At 52.2% G+C, this 20,435-nt stretch overlaps 2 protein-coding genes across 2 annotated transcripts; one reads left to right on the forward strand and one right to left on the reverse strand.

The window, feature by feature from the left end:
- Positions 1–396: 396 nt before the first annotated feature.
- Positions 397–7,022, reverse strand: rpn1 (ribophorin I). The gene is made up of 10 exons (XM_066697634.1): positions 6,564–7,022; positions 5,060–5,124; positions 4,607–4,913; positions 4,305–4,514; positions 3,952–4,144; positions 3,363–3,462; positions 3,106–3,244; positions 2,755–2,874; positions 1,832–2,077; positions 397–1,585 (listed from the first exon to the last, which is right to left on the reverse strand). The coding sequence occupies exons 1-10, from the start codon at positions 6,801–6,803 to the stop codon at positions 1,403–1,405; spliced, it is 1,803 nt and encodes a 600-aa protein (XP_066553731.1). The 5' UTR covers positions 6,804–7,022; the 3' UTR covers positions 397–1,402.
- Positions 7,023–8,840: 1,818 nt separating this feature from the next.
- rab7a (RAB7a, member RAS oncogene family) lies at positions 8,841–18,734 on the forward strand. Its single transcript, XM_066697635.1, has 6 exons — positions 8,841–9,301; positions 15,724–15,786; positions 16,745–16,871; positions 16,969–17,187; positions 17,306–17,434; positions 17,569–18,734. The coding sequence occupies exons 1-6, from the start codon at positions 8,856–8,858 to the stop codon at positions 17,662–17,664; spliced, it is 1,080 nt and encodes a 359-aa protein (XP_066553732.1). The 5' UTR covers positions 8,841–8,855; the 3' UTR covers positions 17,665–18,734.
- Positions 18,735–20,435: the final 1,701 nt, after the last annotated feature.

Here is a 20,435-nt window from a genome sequence, read left to right on the forward strand (position 1 = left end):
CTGGATAGAACAAAAGCCTGGAGAGCTGTAGGATCTTATAAGCTACACCAGCAGTTCCCAGCGCTGGTCATGAGGACCACCAAACCTGCTGGGTTTTGTTCCAACCGAGGTCTCAATTACTTAATTTCCTAAAATCAGAGCCTTTTAATTTTTAACAGGAGTTTTAAGTAAATAATAAATAAAGGAAATTATTAAGAAACCAACTTTTTATCAGTAACACAATTTAAAGAGTGAAATCCAATTACTTCAATTAAAGGTTCAATTAAGTAACAGAACTCAACTGAATGAAAACCCAGCAGGATCGGGGGCCCAGGACCGGTTTGGGAACCCCTGGCTCAGTAATAGAACTGCGCTAGACTATTTAAAACCTCTTAATAACTGATAACCACACACACGTGCATTTTTATATTTTTTTATTTCAAATTTGGTCAATCTCTTTATTCCCCTCAGCCAACAAATGTTAACAGGATCAAACAGCATCACAGTCCATTCCTGCCCCCCCACCCCACACACTGAACCCTGTACTGCTGCAGGAGACCCCCGCCCCCCCACTAATCTCTGTCTGGTGCTCTCGGCCCAGTGCGGCTTCATACAAATAAACAAAAACAATCAAGAGGAGTCATGACAGGGCACTTACAGACAGACAAACAGACCTCCCAACTGTCACTCCAATCTCTAACTACTACCAAACTTAAAACAAAAAAAGTTTAGAATAAAAATGTCTCAAAGTGACTTGTTTAGGGGGATCAGGTGGCACCCCTCCCCGCTGACGGACTCGGCTGGACTGAGCTCTGCCGCGGCTCCGAGCCCGAGGGAGGCAGTGGGGCGGGGGATGCAGCCCAAAAAAAGAAAAGCATTGATTTATTTTAGAGTATCTGCAGCTCATCCTATATAAGCTGTAAGATGAGGAGAGGAGGGGGAGGGAGCAGCGGTCGGTGCTGTGATCTGGAGAACAGAGGGGAGCGCGGGACTGGTGTGTATAAAAAAAAAAAAAAAAAAAAAAATCGCATTGAAAGCCGAAACCACGCGACTGCAGCAAAACGCAGTTTACAAAAACAAACGCTTAAAACCAAGCGCCTCCTGACCAGAGGCACGGCCCCCCACCCCGGACCCCACATCCTCCGCCACGGACAGCTGGCAGTTGGCCACAGGTGTGTAAGGCAGGTCAGTGACAGGGTCTCTCTCCAATTAACATGTTTAATTTCTTAATTGACTGGGGCCAACAGTGTGGGGGGGCTGGCAGGCTGAGTTCACCTGGCCTGGGCTGAGGTGTGTGTGTGTGTGTGTGTGTGTGTGTGTGTGTGTGTGTGTGTGTGTGTTGCATGTGTTCTCTTTTGCGTGTGCTGTAGTCTGTATGGTATTTGCCGTGTGTGGTCTGTGTATCGAGAGTTGTGCAGCGGGCCTACAGCACGTCCAGCAGGGTGTCGATCCGGGCCACCAGCTCCTGCCGGCGCGAGGACAGCTGCCGCTCGCTCTCCAGGTACGCCTCCTTCTTCAGCTTCCCACCCACCAGCCGCTCGGCCTCCTGCACGGCGCGCCACGCCAGCTCCTTCACCTGCCCGTCCAGCTTCTGGATCTCGGACACCTGGGGACGAGTTGGACCCAGAGAGTGAGTGGTAGAAAGAGGAGCGACAAGAAGCAGCACACATCCCTCCCCATTCCTCTATCGGTCCTGGACGACCCTCCCGTCCAGAGGTCTTCCAACCGAGATCTTAACTGAGCCTTATATTGATTGAATCCTTAATCGAACAAAATTCAATTAAGCAATTAAGATCTCAGATGAACAAAAAACAGCAGGGTGGAGGGTCCCTCCCCTCCCATCCCTCCTCACCTTGTCCGCCAGATCGGAGCCCTCGGCCTTGAGCCGCGCCTGCAGGGAGGCGATGTCGTTGGTGAGGGTGCGGTGCTCGGCCTCCAGAGCCTTGCGTGCCGCGTTCAGCGTCCCGGAGTCGCGCGCCTGTTTATAGCGCCCCACAGCCTCGTCGCAGTGCCGGTACACGCCCAGCCGCCGGTTCACCAGCGTCAGCACCTGCTCTGTCAGCGACGCCACCTTCATGCGCACCTCGGCCACCGGGTCCTGGGGGGAGGAGAGAGGACGTCAGACCATTTCCCAGCGGCGCTGGCCCGAACCACGCACCAATGTGACAGGGTCAGCGATTTCGCGGGATTTGGTACATTTCCTGTTCCGGGTGTTTGGCTGGGAAGGGTCCACAGCGGGGCATGAAGAGAGGTTTGGGAATTAGTATAAAATAAAAACTATTTTCCTATCCCTCCCTCCTTCTTTCCGTTCCCTCCTTCCTTCCCATTCCTTCCATCCTAGCTTCCTTCCTTCCCTTCCATCCCTCCTTCCCATTCCTCCCATCCCATCCCGCATTCCTTCCAATCCCTTCGACCCCACCTTCCTTCCTATCCCTTCCATCCCTCCTTTCATCCCATCAATTTCCATGCCTCCATTCATCCTTGCTTCCTTCCCTGCTTCCTCCTTCCTTCCCAGAATGTAAGACCCTCCACCACCCCCACTTCAAGATGAATGGTACACTTGGTACAGTCCCATAACCCTGCATGGCGGCCACTGCTCTCTTGGTTCCAGAAGCAGCAGAGCTTCAGCTCGTTCTGTGTTGGTACAGAAGTGTGTTGAAAGTCTGTGCGTTTACTTTGGTAAATTGTACTTATTTAAAAAACGAGATGCGTCTCAGTAAAAACAGTTAAAAACGCAGAGCGTCTCTCGTCACGAGACACCTCCCCTCCGCACACCTTGGTGATGGAGAAGTCCAGGCGCACGTAGACGATGACTGTGAAGAACAGGATGTAGAAGGCACCCACGACCAGCAGAGGCTCCTGCAGCATCAGGATCTTATTGAAGTTGTAGTGGACCTGTGAGAGAGAGGGAGAGGGAGATGAAAGAGGAGTTGCACAAAGACACAGACAGAGGGAGCAAGAGAAACAGAGGGAGGGAGGGAGGGAGGGAGGGGAGGAGATTTAAAAACAGGAAGAGCGAGAGAGAGAGAGAGAGAGACAGGATCAGAAAATGTGACAAGGAAGACAAACAAGTGGAAGAAAAGAACGACCGCAGAGTGAGCACAGCACATGCACACACACACGCACCACCATGTCCTGGATGTGCTGCTCCACCAGGTTGTTCTTGGTCGCCACTACGACGGGCCGGCCGAAGGTGTCCAGGTAGGTGTAGTGCAGCTGGTCCGGCTCGCGCTCGATGGGGTACGGGGCCTCGACGTGGATGCTCCTGAGAGAGGGGGAGGGAGAGAGAGAATGAGGGAGGGAGGGGTAGAAGTGTGGGGGCACCACAGGGATACTCTTCACCAGAGAGAGATAGAGGGAGAGGGAGAGGGAGAGAGACTCACCTGGCCCCCTCTGGCAGGATGAGCTTGACGGTCAGGGTGTCGATCACCTGGTCATCAAACACGTGGTCAACCAGACGCATCTTCAGAGCGTATTGATCGCCTGGGGAGAGAGAGGGGGAGCTACAGAGGAGGACAGGACAGCTTGTGCGCGCGTCTTACCCAGCGCTTACAGGTGAGCGAGCGCGCGTCTTACCCAGCGCTTACAGGTGAGCGAGCGCGCGTCTTACCCAGCGCTTACAGGTGAGCGAGCGCGCGTCTTACCCAGCGCTTACAGGTGAGCGAGCGCGCGTCTTACCCAGCGCTTACAGGTGAGCGAGCGCGCGTCTTACCCAGCGCTTACAGGTGAGCGAGCGCGCGTCTTACCCAGCGCTTACAGGTGAGCGAGCGCGCGTCTTACCCAGCGCTTACAGGTGAGCGAGCGCGCGTCTTACCCAGCGCTTACAGGTGAGCGAGCGCGCGTCTTACCCAGCGCTTACAGGTGAGCGAGCGCGCGTCTTACCCAGCGCTTACAGGTGAGCGCGCGCCTTACCCAGCGTGTACAGGTGAGCGCGCGCCTTACCCAGCGCGTACAGGTGAGCGCGCGTCTTACCCAGCGTGTACAGGTACTCGTAGCTGGGCAGGTTGTAGCCGATGATGTAATGCGTCTTCCAGCCCCCGAACAGTGGGAAGCGCGGCCGGATCTCCACTTCCACGGAGTCCTCCAGCACCTGCAGGTGGGACGTGGAGATGTTCCCGATCTCGTCGCGGTAGTAAACGTCCTGCGCCGCCGCCGGCAGGATTGTCTGCAGAGAGAGAGAGAGAGGGTTAAAAGGGAAGGTTAAGAGAGGGAGGGGGAGAGAGAGAAAGTTAAGAGGGAGAGTCAAAAAGGAGAAGGAAGAAAAAGAAGGAAGGAGGAATGCTAGGAGAAGGAGAGAGAAATCGCCAGAGGGAGGAGCGGTGCACCTTGAACGACTTGACAGAGGAGATGCCACTCTCAGACTGGCGCTGGTAGTCGTAGCGGGAGAACGGGCCGCGCAGTTCGGCGCCTGTGTGCCGCAGGTCGATGGTCTCCTCCACGGCGATGTTGCCCCAGTGGGACACCTCCACGGTGCGCGTGATGCTGCTGATCGTCAGAAAGGGCGAGTTGTTCTCGTAGTGGATCTTCATGGGGTCCTGGGGGGGGGGATCGACAGGGAGGGAAGAGACTGTAACTCTCTGTTCCGATAAGCCCTCCTGCCCCTCCCGGTGCGGCCCGGCGGGTGTACCTTGCTGAAGGGCGCGGTGTCGCGGAAGGGCCCGTACTCGATGACCTCGTCGCTCTTGCTTGGGCCGCCCAGCTTGCTGTAGCTCTCCACGTTCTTGGAGGCCAGGCGCACGCGGGTCGTCTGGGCACGGGTAGCGTAGGGCGAGAACAGGAAGTGGTTGCCCTCGAACACCACCAGCTGGCGCTCGGCCTGCGTGATCTGCGAGGGGAAGGGCCGCAGCACGTGCGTGAACACCGTCTCCACCGACACGCGCAGCTTGGCGCCCCCTGCCAGCGCGGAGGGGAACTGCGCCCGGAAGAACTTACCGCTGGAAGGGAGAGAGAGAGAGAGGTGTGAAATAAGACTGATGCCTTAAGTAAGAGTATATGAAGTTATCCAAGCTAATCCAGCAAGACCTACAAACAGACTGTTCTACACATAGAGCATCGCACAACCAGCAGGCTGACCCCTCACCTTTGACCTTTAATCGTGGTCTCATGCAGCTCCAGAGCACTGTCCTCCTCTTCCTCTCCCTTCACCTGAGAGAGAGGGACAGAAAGAGATTTAAGTTCGAGGACTCAGCGTCTGTATCACACAGCCCAGCCCTGTCCATCGCAGCCAGAGACGGGATCCTTTCCCAGCCGAGAACGGGAGCTTTTTTGGGGACTTGGATGTGGAGCTGAAAAGCATCACTGGGAATAGAGGGGGGAGCTGGACCCGAAGGAAGGGACTTCTGAAAGCGGAGTGATCCATTTCCACAATGTAGTTCTCCGCAGCCGGGTTACACAGGCATCGCAGCCTATACAAACCCCATGCAAACACTGTGGGGGTGCAGTAACTTCCTGCTGGACCTAGCTGAGGATTTTAAGTACATGCACTGATACAACGTGCAGAAATACACCGTCCACACAGTGCTGTGGGATGCCACTGGAAATGGGGGAGATTCCAGAAAGGAACTTTTTTTTCAGACTATTTGAATTGAATTATTGTTTTTTGTTCATTTGTATACAGGATAAGGTGTCGTTTTTCCTGCTTTGTTTATGGATTAGTGTCACAGCATACGTGCTGTGTGTGTTGTCTCAAACTGTGCATCACAGCCAAACTCGGGGTAAACTAGACGTGCCTGGCCGCGCAGCTCTGCGCTCACACGCTCGGAGGCTGCGCACTGGAGTGCTGACGTGTCACACTCCGGCTCGAGCAACTGACAGCGGGGGGGGGGGGACCCGGAAGTGTGCACTGATTTGCACACACAGTAAACAATTACAACAATGGCTCTCTCAAACTACCACCAACTACGCATATACATACAGAATTAAAGAAAAAAAAACTATAAATAGTGGGCGCGTCTTTAAACTCGGAACCGCTCGACCTATCGACTCTCGACTGGCTTTGTCTGTGCGTGGGCCCCTGTCCGGTAGAAACAGAACCGGGATCTTCGACAAATACGTAAACATGAAAATAAAAATAAGAGTGGCCCCAAACTACAGATCACCTCTGCTCCCTCTGCATGCTTCAGAGGAGAGAGACAGAGAGAGAGAGAGAGAGAGAGAGAGAGAGAGAGAGAGCTCCTCTACGGTGAACTGTCTGTTCCTCTGCAGCTGTGCAAAGCGCCGGACACTAGTCGGGTCGCATCACAGACGGCACATGCAACAGGCAAACAAGCAACACTGAAATGCATTCATATTCATATGATGCCGACGGAATTGTCCAAATGCAAATGAAGTGTAAGGTTAGTGCTGACAAAAATACACACGGAGTTACTAGTTTCCCACCTATCCGGAGAAGCTGCGGGTGGCAGCCCCACAGACACAGGGCACACTAACTGCACTGAACCCCCCCTTCAGCCCGCTGCTCTGTCCCACACTGCTCTCCACCGGGGCCTGCGATTATTATGACTTTGCATGTGACTGATATTAATGTTCAGTACATCAGACCCCGGGGTTGAGAAGCTGCCGCCCGGCCCCGCGTCGACTCTCACCGTGACCCCGATGTAGGCGAGGTGATCCGCCAGCTCCGGCTCCACCGCCACCACGAAGCTGTGCGCCGCCGCGCCGCCCGCGTTGGAGAGCAGCACCTCGGCCGTGATCTTGGCGAGGTGGGAGCTCAGGTCCACCGTGCGCTTCACCTCCTCGTTCACCAGGGACGGCTCGGCAAGGCACAGCCCGAGCAGGAGCGCCAGGACGCCGGTGAAGGCGTAGGAAACTGCGGTGAGTCGCATGGCTTCAGATTTGAGTATTTTAAGTTAATGTTCAGCTCCACTGCAGGCCGAGTCAAAGAGCAACTTCAGACCCACAATGTGTTGCGTTTGTTTCGGTTTAATTTATTTTTTGAATCCAATTATTAGTTTTTAATGACTGAAGAGACGAGGCCTCACTCTTCCCTGCACTCGTCGCCCCGCCGCAGCTCCAGCGATGACGCCTCATTCATTGCTACGTACGCCGTCACACAACATGGCGGCCGACGTGGACACGCCCCTCTGGGTGCGCTTAGCCTCGCTAGGCGACTGAAGCCATTTTGGCTCGAAGACACAGGCATATTTTTGAAGGGGGTTGGCAGAATTATTAGAACCAAGATGGTGGCTCATGACAAGGTAGTTTCACAATGGGGGACCCAACAAAAGACGGGAGCTGGCTGGAAAAGGTGCCTGAATGAAAATAGTTATGACTGGTTAAGAAGAGAAAATTAAGTTTTATAAAAACAAATTGTGGGGAGGTGGTAGCAATGATATCGTTTAATCATTTTCTTCTTATGTTTAATGCTTAGAAATTATGTACAAAATAAATTAAATATTAAAACATTATTTTTTCCAAGCAACAAGCACTGACTTGTCATATTACACTGAGTGACCTGCAGACGTCTACTGGTACACAGTGACTGTCCTCTCTTCATTGTGTTCCCTCTGGCTGCGGTACTTTATTTGTGCAGATGTGTGTGTGTGTGTGTGTGAGAGAGAGAGAGACAGTGTGTGTGTGTGTGTGTGAGAGAGAGAGAGACAGTGTGTGTGTGTGTGTGTGAGAGAGAGAGAGACAGTGTGTGTGTGTGTGTGTGTGAGAGAGAGAGAGAGAGAGAGACACTGTGTGTGTGTGTGTGTCTGTTTTGGGCAGGGCAGGTGCATAAGATACAGTATGTGTTATTCAGGATTAATGAAGGCAGGGTCTCTGTGAGGGGATGTGCTCACGGGTCATTATACTGAAGGCAAGGAGCAAAATCAAATAACCCCAGTATATTATGGACTGTGCTGAATGAAGAGCTTCAGGACACTAACTGCCCTGTGTGTGGAGCAGCCTGTGAAAAGGTCTTGAGGGGCAGCCAAGCTCGGACGCTCGGACTGAAATACTTGGAAGCAGGAGAGAGACAAAGAGGAAAGTCGGTATTGAAATTAAAACGAAAACACCCGCATTGCTCCCTGTGTGTGGAGCCCTGTGTGATACAATAACACAATTTTACAATGTGTGTACACACACACACACACACGTACACAAAGCAACCACAAAACAAAACAGAAACAATGGAAATGCTATCAGGAAATCAAACCCCACACTATAGCCCTGCACACAGCACAGGGTCAAGGCTGCTGGCTGTCCCCTGCACTGAACTGTAGTGAGCGTGTGTCATACTGTACCGATGCTTTAGATTAGACTTGACTGAAATAGACTACACTAAAATAAACAACACTGCACTACAATATGCTGTGCTGTACTATACTATACTACAATGCACTGAACTACACTATGCAGCACTAGGTTGTTAACTGCTTTTACAGGGATGTTTTCAGTGGAAGCTGCAGGAGGGTGGCAGGACTGTGTTATTAGACCTGAATCAGATGCATTAAACAGTGGATAGGTATGGGATGGAGTCGAGATCTGGTCTGCAGGGACCCACAGGTTAGCTCCAGTGCTTAGTACAAAACACAAACACCTTAATTCTGAATCACTTCTTACTTAAGCTTGTAATTAGAACCGCAGGACCCTGTACTGTGCTGTAGATCTCCTAGACCAGATGCAGGTTAAATGAGGTGGATTATAAGTATTCCACCTGCCAACAAGGAGCAAGAAAACGCAAGAATAAATCTGACGCTGTGAAACGTAGCAGGGCGCAGCGGAAGCAACACGCCAGTCACGTTAAATATTAATAATTCATGAGCAGGGCGGTCCTAAGAGGCAAATCGAGGGCGTGGCCACTGGGTTCGACCAATGCGAGGGCGACAGGGCGTGGCGGAGGGGCGGTATAGTGGGCGTGTTTTTAAGGTGTGCCTTCGCTGGCGTGCGGCATGACGTCAGAGTCCGCTGACACAAGGGGTTGTTTTGGAGGAAGTGAGAGAACGGGTCGAGTCCGCGGAGGAGAAGAAGAAGAAGAAGAAGCAGCAGCGGAGAGAAAAAGAAGAGACAGAGCGGGGCATCGGCGAGGAATAACGGTTATATATCTGCCACGCAAAGACCTGCCCCCACACCTCACCGACCCCGCAGGAGAGACATCCTTATTCCGGGGGTGTAAAGTCGCAGGAAGACACGGGCAGCAGAGCGGACTGAATGCCGTGTTCATTGCAGCGGGAATAAAACCCGACTCCGCTCGTATTTTCATCAGCACCGGCTTTGCTCCACGTCGCCCCAGTCGAGAGAAGCCCACCGTGCCGCTGGTGGGGGCCCGAGAGACCGCAGAGCTCTGTGACCCGCCGCACAACCCGCACGACTTCCTCTGGGGCTGCGAGAGAACCAGGTAGGCTTTGCCAACCTTTTGGCACGGACGGGTATGAAGGAGAGGAGGGGAAGACAGGATGAGGAGGTGGAGGGTGGGTTGGCTGCCTGGTGGTTCCTGTGAACGGAGGCCTGTCACAGTCCTGGGCGAGCGGTGAGGCGAGAGGCCGGGCTCCGGAGGCCTGTGCGCGGGCCTGCTGTCCTCTCTCACCGGCAGCTTTCTGGCACCTGGGGCCCGGAGGGTGACTCGAGGCTCCCGGGGCTGTGTACCCCCCAGTCCCCGGGGACGGAGGTGCGGCTGGGCGCGTCAGGGGGTGTGGGGGGGGGCATTGTCAACGCCAGGCCGAGGATTGAGACACAGGCCCGGGCGAGGGACTGTAGCAATCCTTTAAGTCATTATCATGATTATATGTATTTGATTAACCATTATAATCTGTTATGTATTTATTTAGGTAAATGTTGACGTGCATTCGTAGGTAGTTTCCATAGAGGCAGTGCAGTAGTTACAATAAGTGTAATTCAATTAGTCTGAAAATAAATATTCTTCCAAAGTGCAGATACTCTGGGTGTCAGCTGACCGACACAGCAGAGCATTATGGATGTATTTATTTCATATGAAACAATCCTGCCGTGACCCGAGTGTCTTACACCGATTCAACTGACTGATCAGTCGGCGTAACTTTCCAGTAAGAGCCGAGGCGATACCGAGCTGTTCCTGAGTGGCAAAGGCGCCTTGTATCAATTTTATGAGTTTTAATCGACAGTCTTGCCCTCTCCAGTTTGTTTAGCAGGCTTTAACTTATTCAAGTAGGGTTGACGCTGCGACAATTAGTTTGTGTGCGGATAGCGTACTGTAACGTTATGGTTGTTAATTCGTGTCTTTATTAAACTAAGTCGTGAATAGTAATTCCATAATTGCAATACATTTGATAATACTTTGTTACTAGTCACCGCTTATGATGAGAGAGTTCTGTATTGTAACGCGTAAAACACACACACAGACACACACACACAGACGCACAGACACACACACACAGACGCACAGACACACAGACGCACACACAGACACACACACACACAGACACACACAGACGCACAGACACACACACACAGACACACACACACACAGACACACACAGACGCACAGACACACACACACAGACACACACACACAGACACACAGACGCACAGACACACACACACACACACACACACACACAGACGCACACACACCCGCGCCCCTTGTGATCCCAATACTGTCGGTGTCATGGGTTGCAGATTAAATGTGGAGCCGCTGAACAGAGGAAACCTGGAAGGAGTCGCTTGAGGAGACCGGGTCAGACCGGGTCAGGCTGTCTGCGGTGCCAGTCTCTGCCCGGGGCTCCGTCCGTGCGGCTCTGGGTCCCAATCGGGGTCATTTCTCACCCTTTTCCCGCCGCGGCGATATTGAGGTCGCCCGCAGGCCAGCTTGGCAAGGGGTCGAGAGACGCATCACAGCAGCACAAGCGCATACACCAGCTCTCCTGTGGGTAGGTGCGCAAATAAACGGACTTAAACGAATTAATACATCAATAAAATCGCTCCAGAGACCGTCCTTATCGTTCCCTTCCCCCTGTCGGTTGAGTGTCGTTCCCAGGTGGTGGCCCACATGCCCAGTAGTGACCTGCTGTTTCCACATTATTTATAACAATAAACCCGTCTGAAACACAAAGGCCTCGCTGCAGTTGATCTGGATACTGGTGCATTCGCTTAGTGATGTAGTTGCGTGGCTAGTGTCTGTGAGCTGGACACGGTGCTCATCAAGATAACCTTATAAATATAAATAATCCAACCCTATAAAAGGCACCATTTCTCATTATTGATTCCACTTCTTTGCTTGAATTGGTTGAATCTTTTTTTGTGCGTGTACGTTTTTGATTAGGCAGTCGGTGTCCGTTAGTGGGATGTTAGGGACCTTTCCAGAGATGTGGTGCATCTCTGAAGTGCAGGGTACAGAGTCCACAGTGCTTTCGCTGTAATGTCCCTGGAGCTGGAGAGAACTTCCTGATAGAGGTCTTGTATGCATCTGTAGCAGTTATAGATACCCTGATAATAATCATAATTAACTTCGACATCTTCTGGTGTTCAGAAGGTGTTGCTCCATTCAGGCATGTTTAAAGGACTCTTGTAACATCAGGGGAATGTGGGTATTCCCAGGCAATACGGTCTAATGCAGCTGAACCGGGTGATTATGTGTGTGTGTGTGTGTGTATATAATATGTGTGTGTTTTCTCCCTGTGCTCTTTCATTCAGACGCCACCAGCAATGTGAGCAAGATCACATGGTGTTGTATTGCAGTTGTACAGAGTTTGGTGGCTGTGTGTGAGTGTGTGTTTCATAATCCTACACCCCATGATTCTACCGCTATAAATAGTTAAGTTTTAAGAATTTGAAACATGAACTACTTTCAGGGTTGCTATGTGTGTGTTGAGCATGTCTGTGTGTAATTTCTATGTGTATCTGTGTGAACTGTCAGCAAGAGGTGAATCTGTGAGTCTGTAATGGGGGCGGGGTAGGCATGCTGACCGCCTACCTGTGTCGGTTTACTCTTCGGCACACACAGTATGACCCTGAATCTCCCCTCCAGTTGATGTGAATGTTTTTGCACAGAGTCCTGTATCAGTGTTCAGTGGGTGCCGGTCTGCTACCAGCCTGTGCCGAACAACTCCCCAGAAAACGCTCGTCCTCGGCCCGTCTCTCAGTGTCGGTGCAGGATGTGCAGAGCTCCTGTGTGGAGGTGGACAGTGTGGCCGCGGCTCGTGGGGCTGCAGGTCAGGCTTCTGAGATTGATGGCTGCGGCCAGCCTCCTCCAGCCAGCAATGTTAAACCTGCAAAGCAAACTAAAACACCCAACAACAACACCTAAAGAACTAACAAACAGGTGAACGGACTGAAGCCACCGAGACTGTAAGACTTAAAATGGGTGGCGCTTCTTTACGCAGAGGTTTGTAGGTGTGTAGAGCAGGTTAGCCAGCCACCTTGCTGATGTAGGACAGGCGTCTCTTTGGCCACAGTTTGTTGTTGTTGTTGTCGCCCACCCTCCTGCACTGGGTGCTCTGCACCTGTATAGGAGCAAAGGAGGACCACTGAGGAGGCTTGGCAAGACTGGCACTATTGTCCAGTTAAGGATCCAATTAAGAGCTCAGTCTGGGAGGAAAACCAGTAGCACTGGCACGGGGAGCTCCTCCAGGGCCCCCGACACTGGGAGCACTACACTGGGATCCTTTAAGAAACCAGTCGATGAGATCCTTGGATCAATTAGTTGTGAATGAGGCCATGGGAGCAGCACAGAGGGCCCAGAGCGCCCCAGTCATTGGGGGCCTTTTCACACTTTTTTTTTTTAAATAGGGTTACCTGATTGTGCATCTGCAGCCTGTGTGAACACTGGAGCAGGTCGCACCACCGGGCCAGGGATCCGCAGCACTCGGGCTTGGCTCAGCACCACCCCAGTGCTGCTTTAAAATGGCAGGACTGGGATGGAGCGGCATGTGAACACACTGGAGCACAGCGGGCTTCGGCAACAACACTGCAAGCCAGTGCATTTTTCCCGGTAGAGCCGCATGCCTCCTGCTGTTTTTACAGGCCTATCAAATCTGGCAATCCCTGGACACCTTGAACACAGGGAAGGGTTTGACTAATTAAGCACATTGGTTGTCCCCATTAAGCAGTTTAACGATGTGGTTAATGTGGAAACCAGGAGGTGCTGTGGCTGAGCAAAGCATAGACCGGCTCGTATGGCACTGCGATAGACAGACCTCCTTCCTGCAGTGGCTGTCGAGTCGCTGGCGCTGCCCATTCTTGCGCTGCAGGTCAGTGCCCTGCTGCCTGTTTTTGCCATATTTAGTACAGTAGAGTTTTGCCTGGGACCCCTGTGGGCCTTCTCTGGAGTGTGCGACTGTGTGCAGTTATGTTTTTGTCATCCACTCCATCATGCATGCCTGCCGAGGTGGTGTTCATCATTTGGATGCAAAGCATGCTTTTGAGAAATATGCAGTCTGTCTACCCCGGCGAGGCTGTGCTCCTGAAACCTAAACGGAAATGGAGAGCGTGTTTACGACACCCGGGTGATCCAGAGGGCCTGGAAGCACGATCTCCATGTTCTTGTATAGACCTGTTTGTTCTAACAGCGAGTCATAAACAAACAAATGTTGCTGTAGTTTTTTTGTGTGTGTGTGTGTGTGTGTGTGTGTGTGTGTGTGTGTGTGTGTGTGTGTGTGTGTGTGTGTGTGTGTGTGTGTGTGTGTGTGTGTATATCCTGGGCAAAGTAATTTTGAAACGACAGATTTGCACTTTGCACTTACAGGCCCCTGAGCTGCCCGGCTTACATAATCCAGCATGGCTCGCCCCACTGTGCATGACTGTGCACCGACATGCGTCGGGCAGGTCTTTGCGTGGTCTTTTGCGTCGACCCCGGTTAGCGACGCAGTAGGTGTGCAGCCCAGAGGACAAGGTACATTACAGTGGCTATAAAGCACAAGTCAAACTGGTATCAACACAAGGCTGAAGTTCTCCCTGGCTGGGCAGTGAGAGGAGTGTGACTGAATGCAGGGGAGGGAGGGAGGGAGGGAGAAGCAGGGACACAGACCTCTTAGCAGTTCAGTACCGAATGCGTGTCATGCAGCTGCCCCTGGGTGCCGTTCTGGGCCGTGTGGGTGCTGTGCTGTTCCTTTGGTTGGGGATGCTGAGTCCTAGAGCTCCTCCTCATACCAGCCTGAGGCTGTTGCGACAGCACAGCAGATGAGAAACCGATCTCAGACGCGTGCTGTCAGAATGTGTGAACTGTGTGAGCAGAGACTTGGGTAGTGAGGGAGATGAAGATGCAGGGTGGGGGGGGGAGTCTGTCCAGGGACTGCGCAGGTGTGACCGTGGGAGAGATGGGCAGTAGGCTGTGGCCTGAAGACTACCCTCACCAGCTGGCGGAGTTTTGGGGAGATTCCACAGTGTGTATGGGGGATACGTGAAAGTTGTACATTATATTTTGCATTTGCTTGCTCCGTCTGTCAGACTAGCCCAGCTTGTATGGGCTGAGGCTCTCTGCATAAACCACAGAGAGTTGGCACTCATGCCACTTCACTCCACCCCACCCCACTTCATTCCACTTCACTTTACTTCGCTTCACTCCACAGATGGGTGTCTTTTTGTTTTTAATGTTACATGTTGATGTAAGACTTATTTTCCTAGCGTTACAGTAAACATGTCTACCTTTCTGCCCTCTGCCCTCCCTCTCATTATTGATTTGAACATATTTTCTCTAACATCACATGGTCAAATTCAGGCCTAGGTTTAAAACGGGTGGAGCTTGTAAAACTTTGTGTATAAATAACAACCTCGGGCCCCCCCCTCCCTCAGATGCGCAGCAGTCGTGCCGGGGCGCAGTGTTGTGACGGAGCGTGTTGTCTGTCTGTGCGCAGGTTGTGCAATGCACTCATGCCGAGTACTTCCTGGTCTGGCCATTCTAATGAGCCCCGCAGACCATGACTGTGGGCCAATCGGGACTCGCTGAGGGGGCAGAGCCTGGCTGAGGAGGAGCTTTGTTGACAGGCAGGCAGGCTGGCATGACAGGCTGTGCTTAGGATTCGTCCTCTTCCTTTAAAAGTGTATAAATCATGTACATTTCGATCTCACTGGCATCAAATTTTCAGGTGTTGTCATAATGATGTGTTGTAAGCACAGGAGTGTGTGTGTGGATTATGCTAAGGCAACAAAGTTCAGAAGTTTACATAATGCAGGAAGTGTTGAAAAGCAGTTAAACTGAAAGTGACAACATCTGAGGATTGTTTCATTTGTATTTTTTTCTTTACAGTTGTGTGTGTTGGTGTTTGCATCAGTGTGTGTGTGTATTCGTGTAAGTGAGTGTTGTCTGTGTGTATGTTTGTGTGTGTGCCACTGTAGGTTAGTGTGTGTGTATTGTGAGAGCCAGTCTTTCTCGTGACTATAGCAGCTGACTGGGCACATGACTGGACAGCGCTGGGGCAGCTGCAGCAGGACTTTGCTGAGTACAATACAGTACTGAGCCCCGCGGCACTGAGCAGCACAGAGCCCCACTGCGGTCGCTGAGCCCCGCGGCACTGAGCAGCACAGAGCCCCACTGCGGTCGCTGAGCCCCGCGGCACTGAGCAGCACAGAGCCCCACTGCGGTCGCTGAGCCCCGCGGCACTGAGCAGCACAGAGCCCCACTGCGGTCGCTGAGCCCCGCGGCACTGAGCAGCACAGAGCCCCACTGCGGTCGCTGAGCCCCGTGGCACTGAGCAGCACAGAGCCCCACTGCGGTCGCTGAGCTGTTTGTGTCCATGAGACTCAGTGATGTTTGTCACAGTAGCAGTCCCTGTTCGCTGCAGTCTGTGAGACTCGTGGGGATGTTATTGTGTAGTGGAAACTGCATTAACGCTGTCTCTCTCCCTGCAGCTGTAACACAATGACCTCCAGGAAGAAGGTGCTACTGAAGGTGATCATTCTGGGCGACTCAGGGTGAGTGAGGAATCTCTCTCTCCATACATCCTTTATTCATAATCTCTCTCCCTCCCACACATCTTTTTATCTGTAGCTGTGTAGTTTCCTTGTATAAGAGGTTTGGTGAAATCTGAATCTGCTACTCTGAGACTTTTGTCCCAGTGCCATGGTGTAGTCGTGTTGTGATGGAGCATGGTGTGTTCACTCTCTGTCCTACAGCGCAGTAACCTATTAACACCCCACGCCTGGATTGCCACTGATTGTCATTTTCACTGGCATCCTCTCCCCCCTCGTCTTTGACCTCCTAGCGCAGTGCGTCTTTGACCTCCTAGCGCAGTGAGGACCCGCTGTTGGCTAACCTTCAGATCGGTTAAACGAATAAAAAGTGCTCTGGTGAAGCAAGCCTCTTTTGCAGGCGACTGTATTACGTAATCGTAGTGCGCGTGTGTGTGTGTGGGTATAGATCGGCTGTCAGAGCACACACCTGCATGGGGTTAATCTCTCGAAACTGAAGGCCTGTATCAGAGGTTTTCCAGTCATCTTTATCTCAGACTCTAAACTTTAAATACCTGGGAGGCATCCTCTCTACAGACTGGAATCGATCAGGACATCTAGTACAGAATCGCACACACAATCTGCTCCTTCAGACCAGAGTTTCTGTCCCTCTGGCAGTGTGTCCAGCTCACTGTACGAACATACAATTTTCGAGAGGAGGCCATTCGCCCCATCGTGCTCGTCTGGTGTCAATTAATAACTAAGTGATCCAAGGATCCTATCCAGTCCTTTGTATTTGACAAGTTTGCTGACTATCCCAGAGTCCAGATCATTAATATGGATGTGAATCAGGAGCCGGGTGTAGAGTATTCAGATACTGCTTGAATCCTCTCGTATCAAAAGTCTGCAATGCTCTTTTTTTCTTCTTTCCATTGTTGATAAACTCTTCTCTTTTCCCCCTCTTTCCTGCTTGTCTACCCAGTGTGGGTAAGACCTCTCTGATGAACCAGTACGTCAATAAGAAGTTCAGTAACCAGTACAAAGCCACAATAGGAGCAGACTTCCTGACGAAGGAGGTGATGGTGGATGACCGCCTTGTCACCATGCAGGTAGGCACCCCCCCGCCACCCCGCTCCGTCCATCTGTCCGTCCTGTCTGCCCGTCTCCTAATGCGGTCGCTCGGATCCTCTCCCTCTCCTCTCTCAGATCTGGGACACGGCTGGGCAGGAGCGCTTCCAGTCTCTGGGCGTGGCGTTCTACCGCGGCGCCGACTGCTGCGTCCTGGTGTTCGACGTCACAGCACCCAACACCTTCAAGACTCTGGACAGCTGGCGGGACGAGTTCCTGATCCAGGCGAGCCCGCGCGACCCCGAGAACTTCCCCTTCGTGGTCCTGGGGAACAAGATCGACCTGGAGAACAGACAGGTCAGGGGGCAAGCCCGAGCCAGCGAGCGCGGAGACGCCGATATATACACACACACACACACACACACACGCACACTGCACTGTGTAGGCGTGACCTCCCTCTGCCCCCCCCCCTCAGGTGACGACTAAGCGAGCCCAGGCCTGGTGTCAGAGCAAGAACAACATCCCGTACTTCGAGACCAGCGCCAAGGAGGCCATCAACGTGGAGCAGGCCTTCCAGACCATCGCGCGCAACGCCCTCAAGCAGGTCAGCGCTCCACTCTTTCCTTCTGGAGACCTTTGGAAACCTGGAATGCAAAGCAGAGAAGAGTCCTTGTGACGCTGCAGACTGTCCTGATGATGCGTCTCTCTCTCTCTCTCTCTCTCTCTCTCTCTCTCCAGGAGACGGAGGTGGAGTTGTACAACGAATTCCCGGAGCCGATCAAACTGGACAAGAACGAGCGTGCGCGTCCGTCGGCGGAGACCTGCAGCTGCTGAGGGGCTGGGGGTCTGAGAGCACACCCCCCCCACTCGGCCTTTCCCCCTCCTTCCCTTTGGCACCCCCCCAACCCTGGTGTCCCCCCATCACGATCACTGCTCTCTCTCTCTCTCTCTCTCTGTCTCTCTCTCTTGTGGTTAAACCTTTTAAAGTCAAGAGCAGGTTTCTGCCCTCCGTTGTACTGTATATATAAACACACACACACACACACGCGCACCCCCACCCCAGAGGCAATTAACCCTTTACACCCTGTACCCCAATCCCTATGACGCACTTACTTTTTCATGCTCGCTGTCCGTCCCCCACCAGTCCTCTGGAAACGACACACTTGTTACACTCTTTCTTTCTCTCTCACCTCCTCCGCTCCCTCTCCTCCCGCCCCCTCTTCTGCTCTCACGCCGGCCCCCTCACCGTCCTCACCGTCCTCCCCGCCGGCCCCCAAGTTCTCATGAGCAAAACTGTTCCATCGATGAGTTGGAAAAAGAAAAGGAATGCGAAGATAAAACGTCACACAGATCCACAGAGAGAGAGAGAGAAAGAAATGTATACAGGGAACGCAGGAGATGCATTTCATTGTTCTTGTTGGATTACTACTATAAATAGTACTATTGCTCTTACTACTACTAATACTACTAGACCTATTTATACTACTGTGTTGCCTTCTGTTGTCTTATCAGCCGTGTGTGGCGAAACATTGAGCCTGTGCCGATCCCTCCCTCTCTCTGAAGTGAAGGCCCTGTCCTCTCTGTCCACAGTCTGTCTCTGTCTGTCCGTTTCTCTTTTCCCTGTAGGTTGCTCAGGTTGGCGATGGATTTGTTAAATGAAAATGCTTGATACTCCTTTTAACTGATCTGATAATTACCTTTTACAGTCTGTAACTTGTACACACACACACACACACACACACACACGAGAATAAAAGGATGAAAAAGTCAAAAATATACACACAAAAAATCTTGTAATACAACATGGTATTATTAATTACATAATAAATGCACAGCCAATGACATTGTTTAAAAAGAAGTATTTGGGTTTCAAAATAATAATGATAATAAAAGGTTCTTGAATACATGTGCTGTTGTGTCTGTTCCCAGGGGCAGCGAGGGGCTCTGGGAGAGGTCCAGTGTGGTGGTGGTGGTGGTGGTGGTGGTGGTGGTGGGGGGGGTGTTTTAGGCCAGAGTTGGGGCAGGAGTTTAGCTGCAGGACAGCATGGGGGGTTTGAACCAGTCCGTATGGAGAGACCAGAGATGGACATTTAACTGGTCTTCATTCTTGATAGAGCACATAACGACTCCAATTAAGTCAATCTGAGCTCAGCTGTAGTAAAAATACAGAAGGCCAAGACCGTGCTGGACTAGACTGTGTCTCTGCAGGGCTGTAAGATTTTGTAAAGCTTGGTGAGCTTACATTTCTTACAGGCAGTACAGTATATTGTCGCTGATCGCGTTGCTGTATCGTAGCCAAGTCTACCTGTGACTGCAGTCAGTGTTGTTGTAGGAGCATCTGGCACAGAGCACCAGTGGTTCAGAGAGCTGCCCTGGGCTGTCCCAGCGGCACACAGAGCTCCCACCCTGACGCATGGTATGCAACGTGCCGATGAAGGTACAAGTCTCTGTTTTAGGGCAGTGGAAAGTGTTCAGAGTTTGGGTCTGTAGCAACAGTAGAACACAACAGTGGTTCTAGAAGGGGACTGTAGTAACTACAATATAATACTGTCACATAGTGAGAGGGGCAGTATAGCAGTATACATAGGGTGATATGGAGGATACAATCAAGACAGCCAAACGGTATGACACGTTAATTACACACACACAAGACGCACACTTCTACACACTGGGCTAGTGGGTCAGATGGACTCGTCCACACGGGTAATAAAGGGAGGCTGTGATTGGCTGCTGCCGGTGTCCCTCACAGGAAACGGGACTGATGCACTGACATGAGTCAACCCTTTAAATAAGTATAATACCATACAAAATGTATACTAATAATCAAATAACGAATCCCACGAATGGAGTGGGCACCAGGGCAGCCAGCCAGGCTCGGCAAATCTCCGGGCAGGACTAGCGAGGAGCAGCTCGGCGGCGCCCCCTGCCGGACAGACGGGCTGGTGTCCAGGTACTGACGCGAGTCTCGCAGCCGGTTTGAAAAATGCCCCGGCGAGCGCGGCGGCTGTGGGAGCAGCGGGGGCTCGTTTGAAAGCGCTGCAGCATTTTTTAAAAACACATTTTAGAGCCCGTGGGTTGTGGTGCCCTTTTCTACAGCAGCGGAGCAGCGCGGTGTCGAGGCAGCCCGAGCATCTTTATAGTCACTGTGAACCTATTGATTGATTGATTGATTGATTGATTGACTGATTGATGCTCACAGATAAAGCGTCAGTCTAAGGCGCGCCGGTGCTGTTTAATAACTCCTCTGGAGCGCCCTCACCCCACCCTGCATCCCCCCTGCTGCCCCGGCGCTGAGTGCGGCTCACCGGCTGTATTTGCTGCTGTGTCTCCTTTCACAACGCAGTGATGAAGGAGCCAGTGCGACCAGTAATGCTTCATCACAGGCAGAGGTGCGGTGACGGGATGCGCCAACAACCCTCGCCTGGGCCACCTCTCCACCCGCCCCGGGGCCAGACGCAGACGTGTGGGCAAGTGCGCTCTGTGGATCACACAAGAGCCGAGCTCATATAGGGGGTTATAGTACACAATGCAATACAATAATACTGCCACCATTTTAAACACGAATGAGCTTCGTGTGCCAGGGCTCCTGCGCCGGGGCAGATGTG

Source organism: Amia ocellicauda, chromosome 3 (assembly GCF_036373705.1).
Source record: "Amia ocellicauda isolate fAmiCal2 chromosome 3, fAmiCal2.hap1, whole genome shotgun sequence".
In the NCBI taxonomy this organism is placed as follows: Eukaryota; Metazoa; Chordata; class Actinopteri; order Amiiformes; family Amiidae; genus Amia; species Amia ocellicauda.

Bases quoted from the DNA above. Each gene is read 5' to 3' on its own strand.
- rab7a (XM_066697635.1), top strand. From the start codon at position 8,856: ATGACGTCAGAGTCCGCTGACACAAGGGGTTGTTTTGGAGGAAGTGAG. The intron at 16,872-16,968 runs GTAGGCACCCCC...CTCCTCTCTCAG, and splicing joins ACCGCCTTGTCACCATGCAG to ATCTGGGACACGGCTGGGCA. The intron at 17,188-17,305 runs GTCAGGGGGCAA...CCCCCCCCTCAG, and splicing joins TCGACCTGGAGAACAGACAG to GTGACGACTAAGCGAGCCCA.
- rpn1 (XM_066697634.1), bottom strand. From the start codon at position 6,803: ATGCGACTCACCGCAGTTTCCTACGCCTTCACCGGCGTCCTGGCGCTC. The intron at 4,914-5,059 runs GTGAGGGGTCAG...TCTCCCTTCCAG, and splicing joins ACCACGATTAAAGGTCAAAG to CGGTAAGTTCTTCCGGGCGC. The intron at 1,586-1,831 runs GTGAGGAGGGAT...ACTCGTCCCCAG, and splicing joins GCTCCGATCTGGCGGACAAG to GTGTCCGAGATCCAGAAGCT.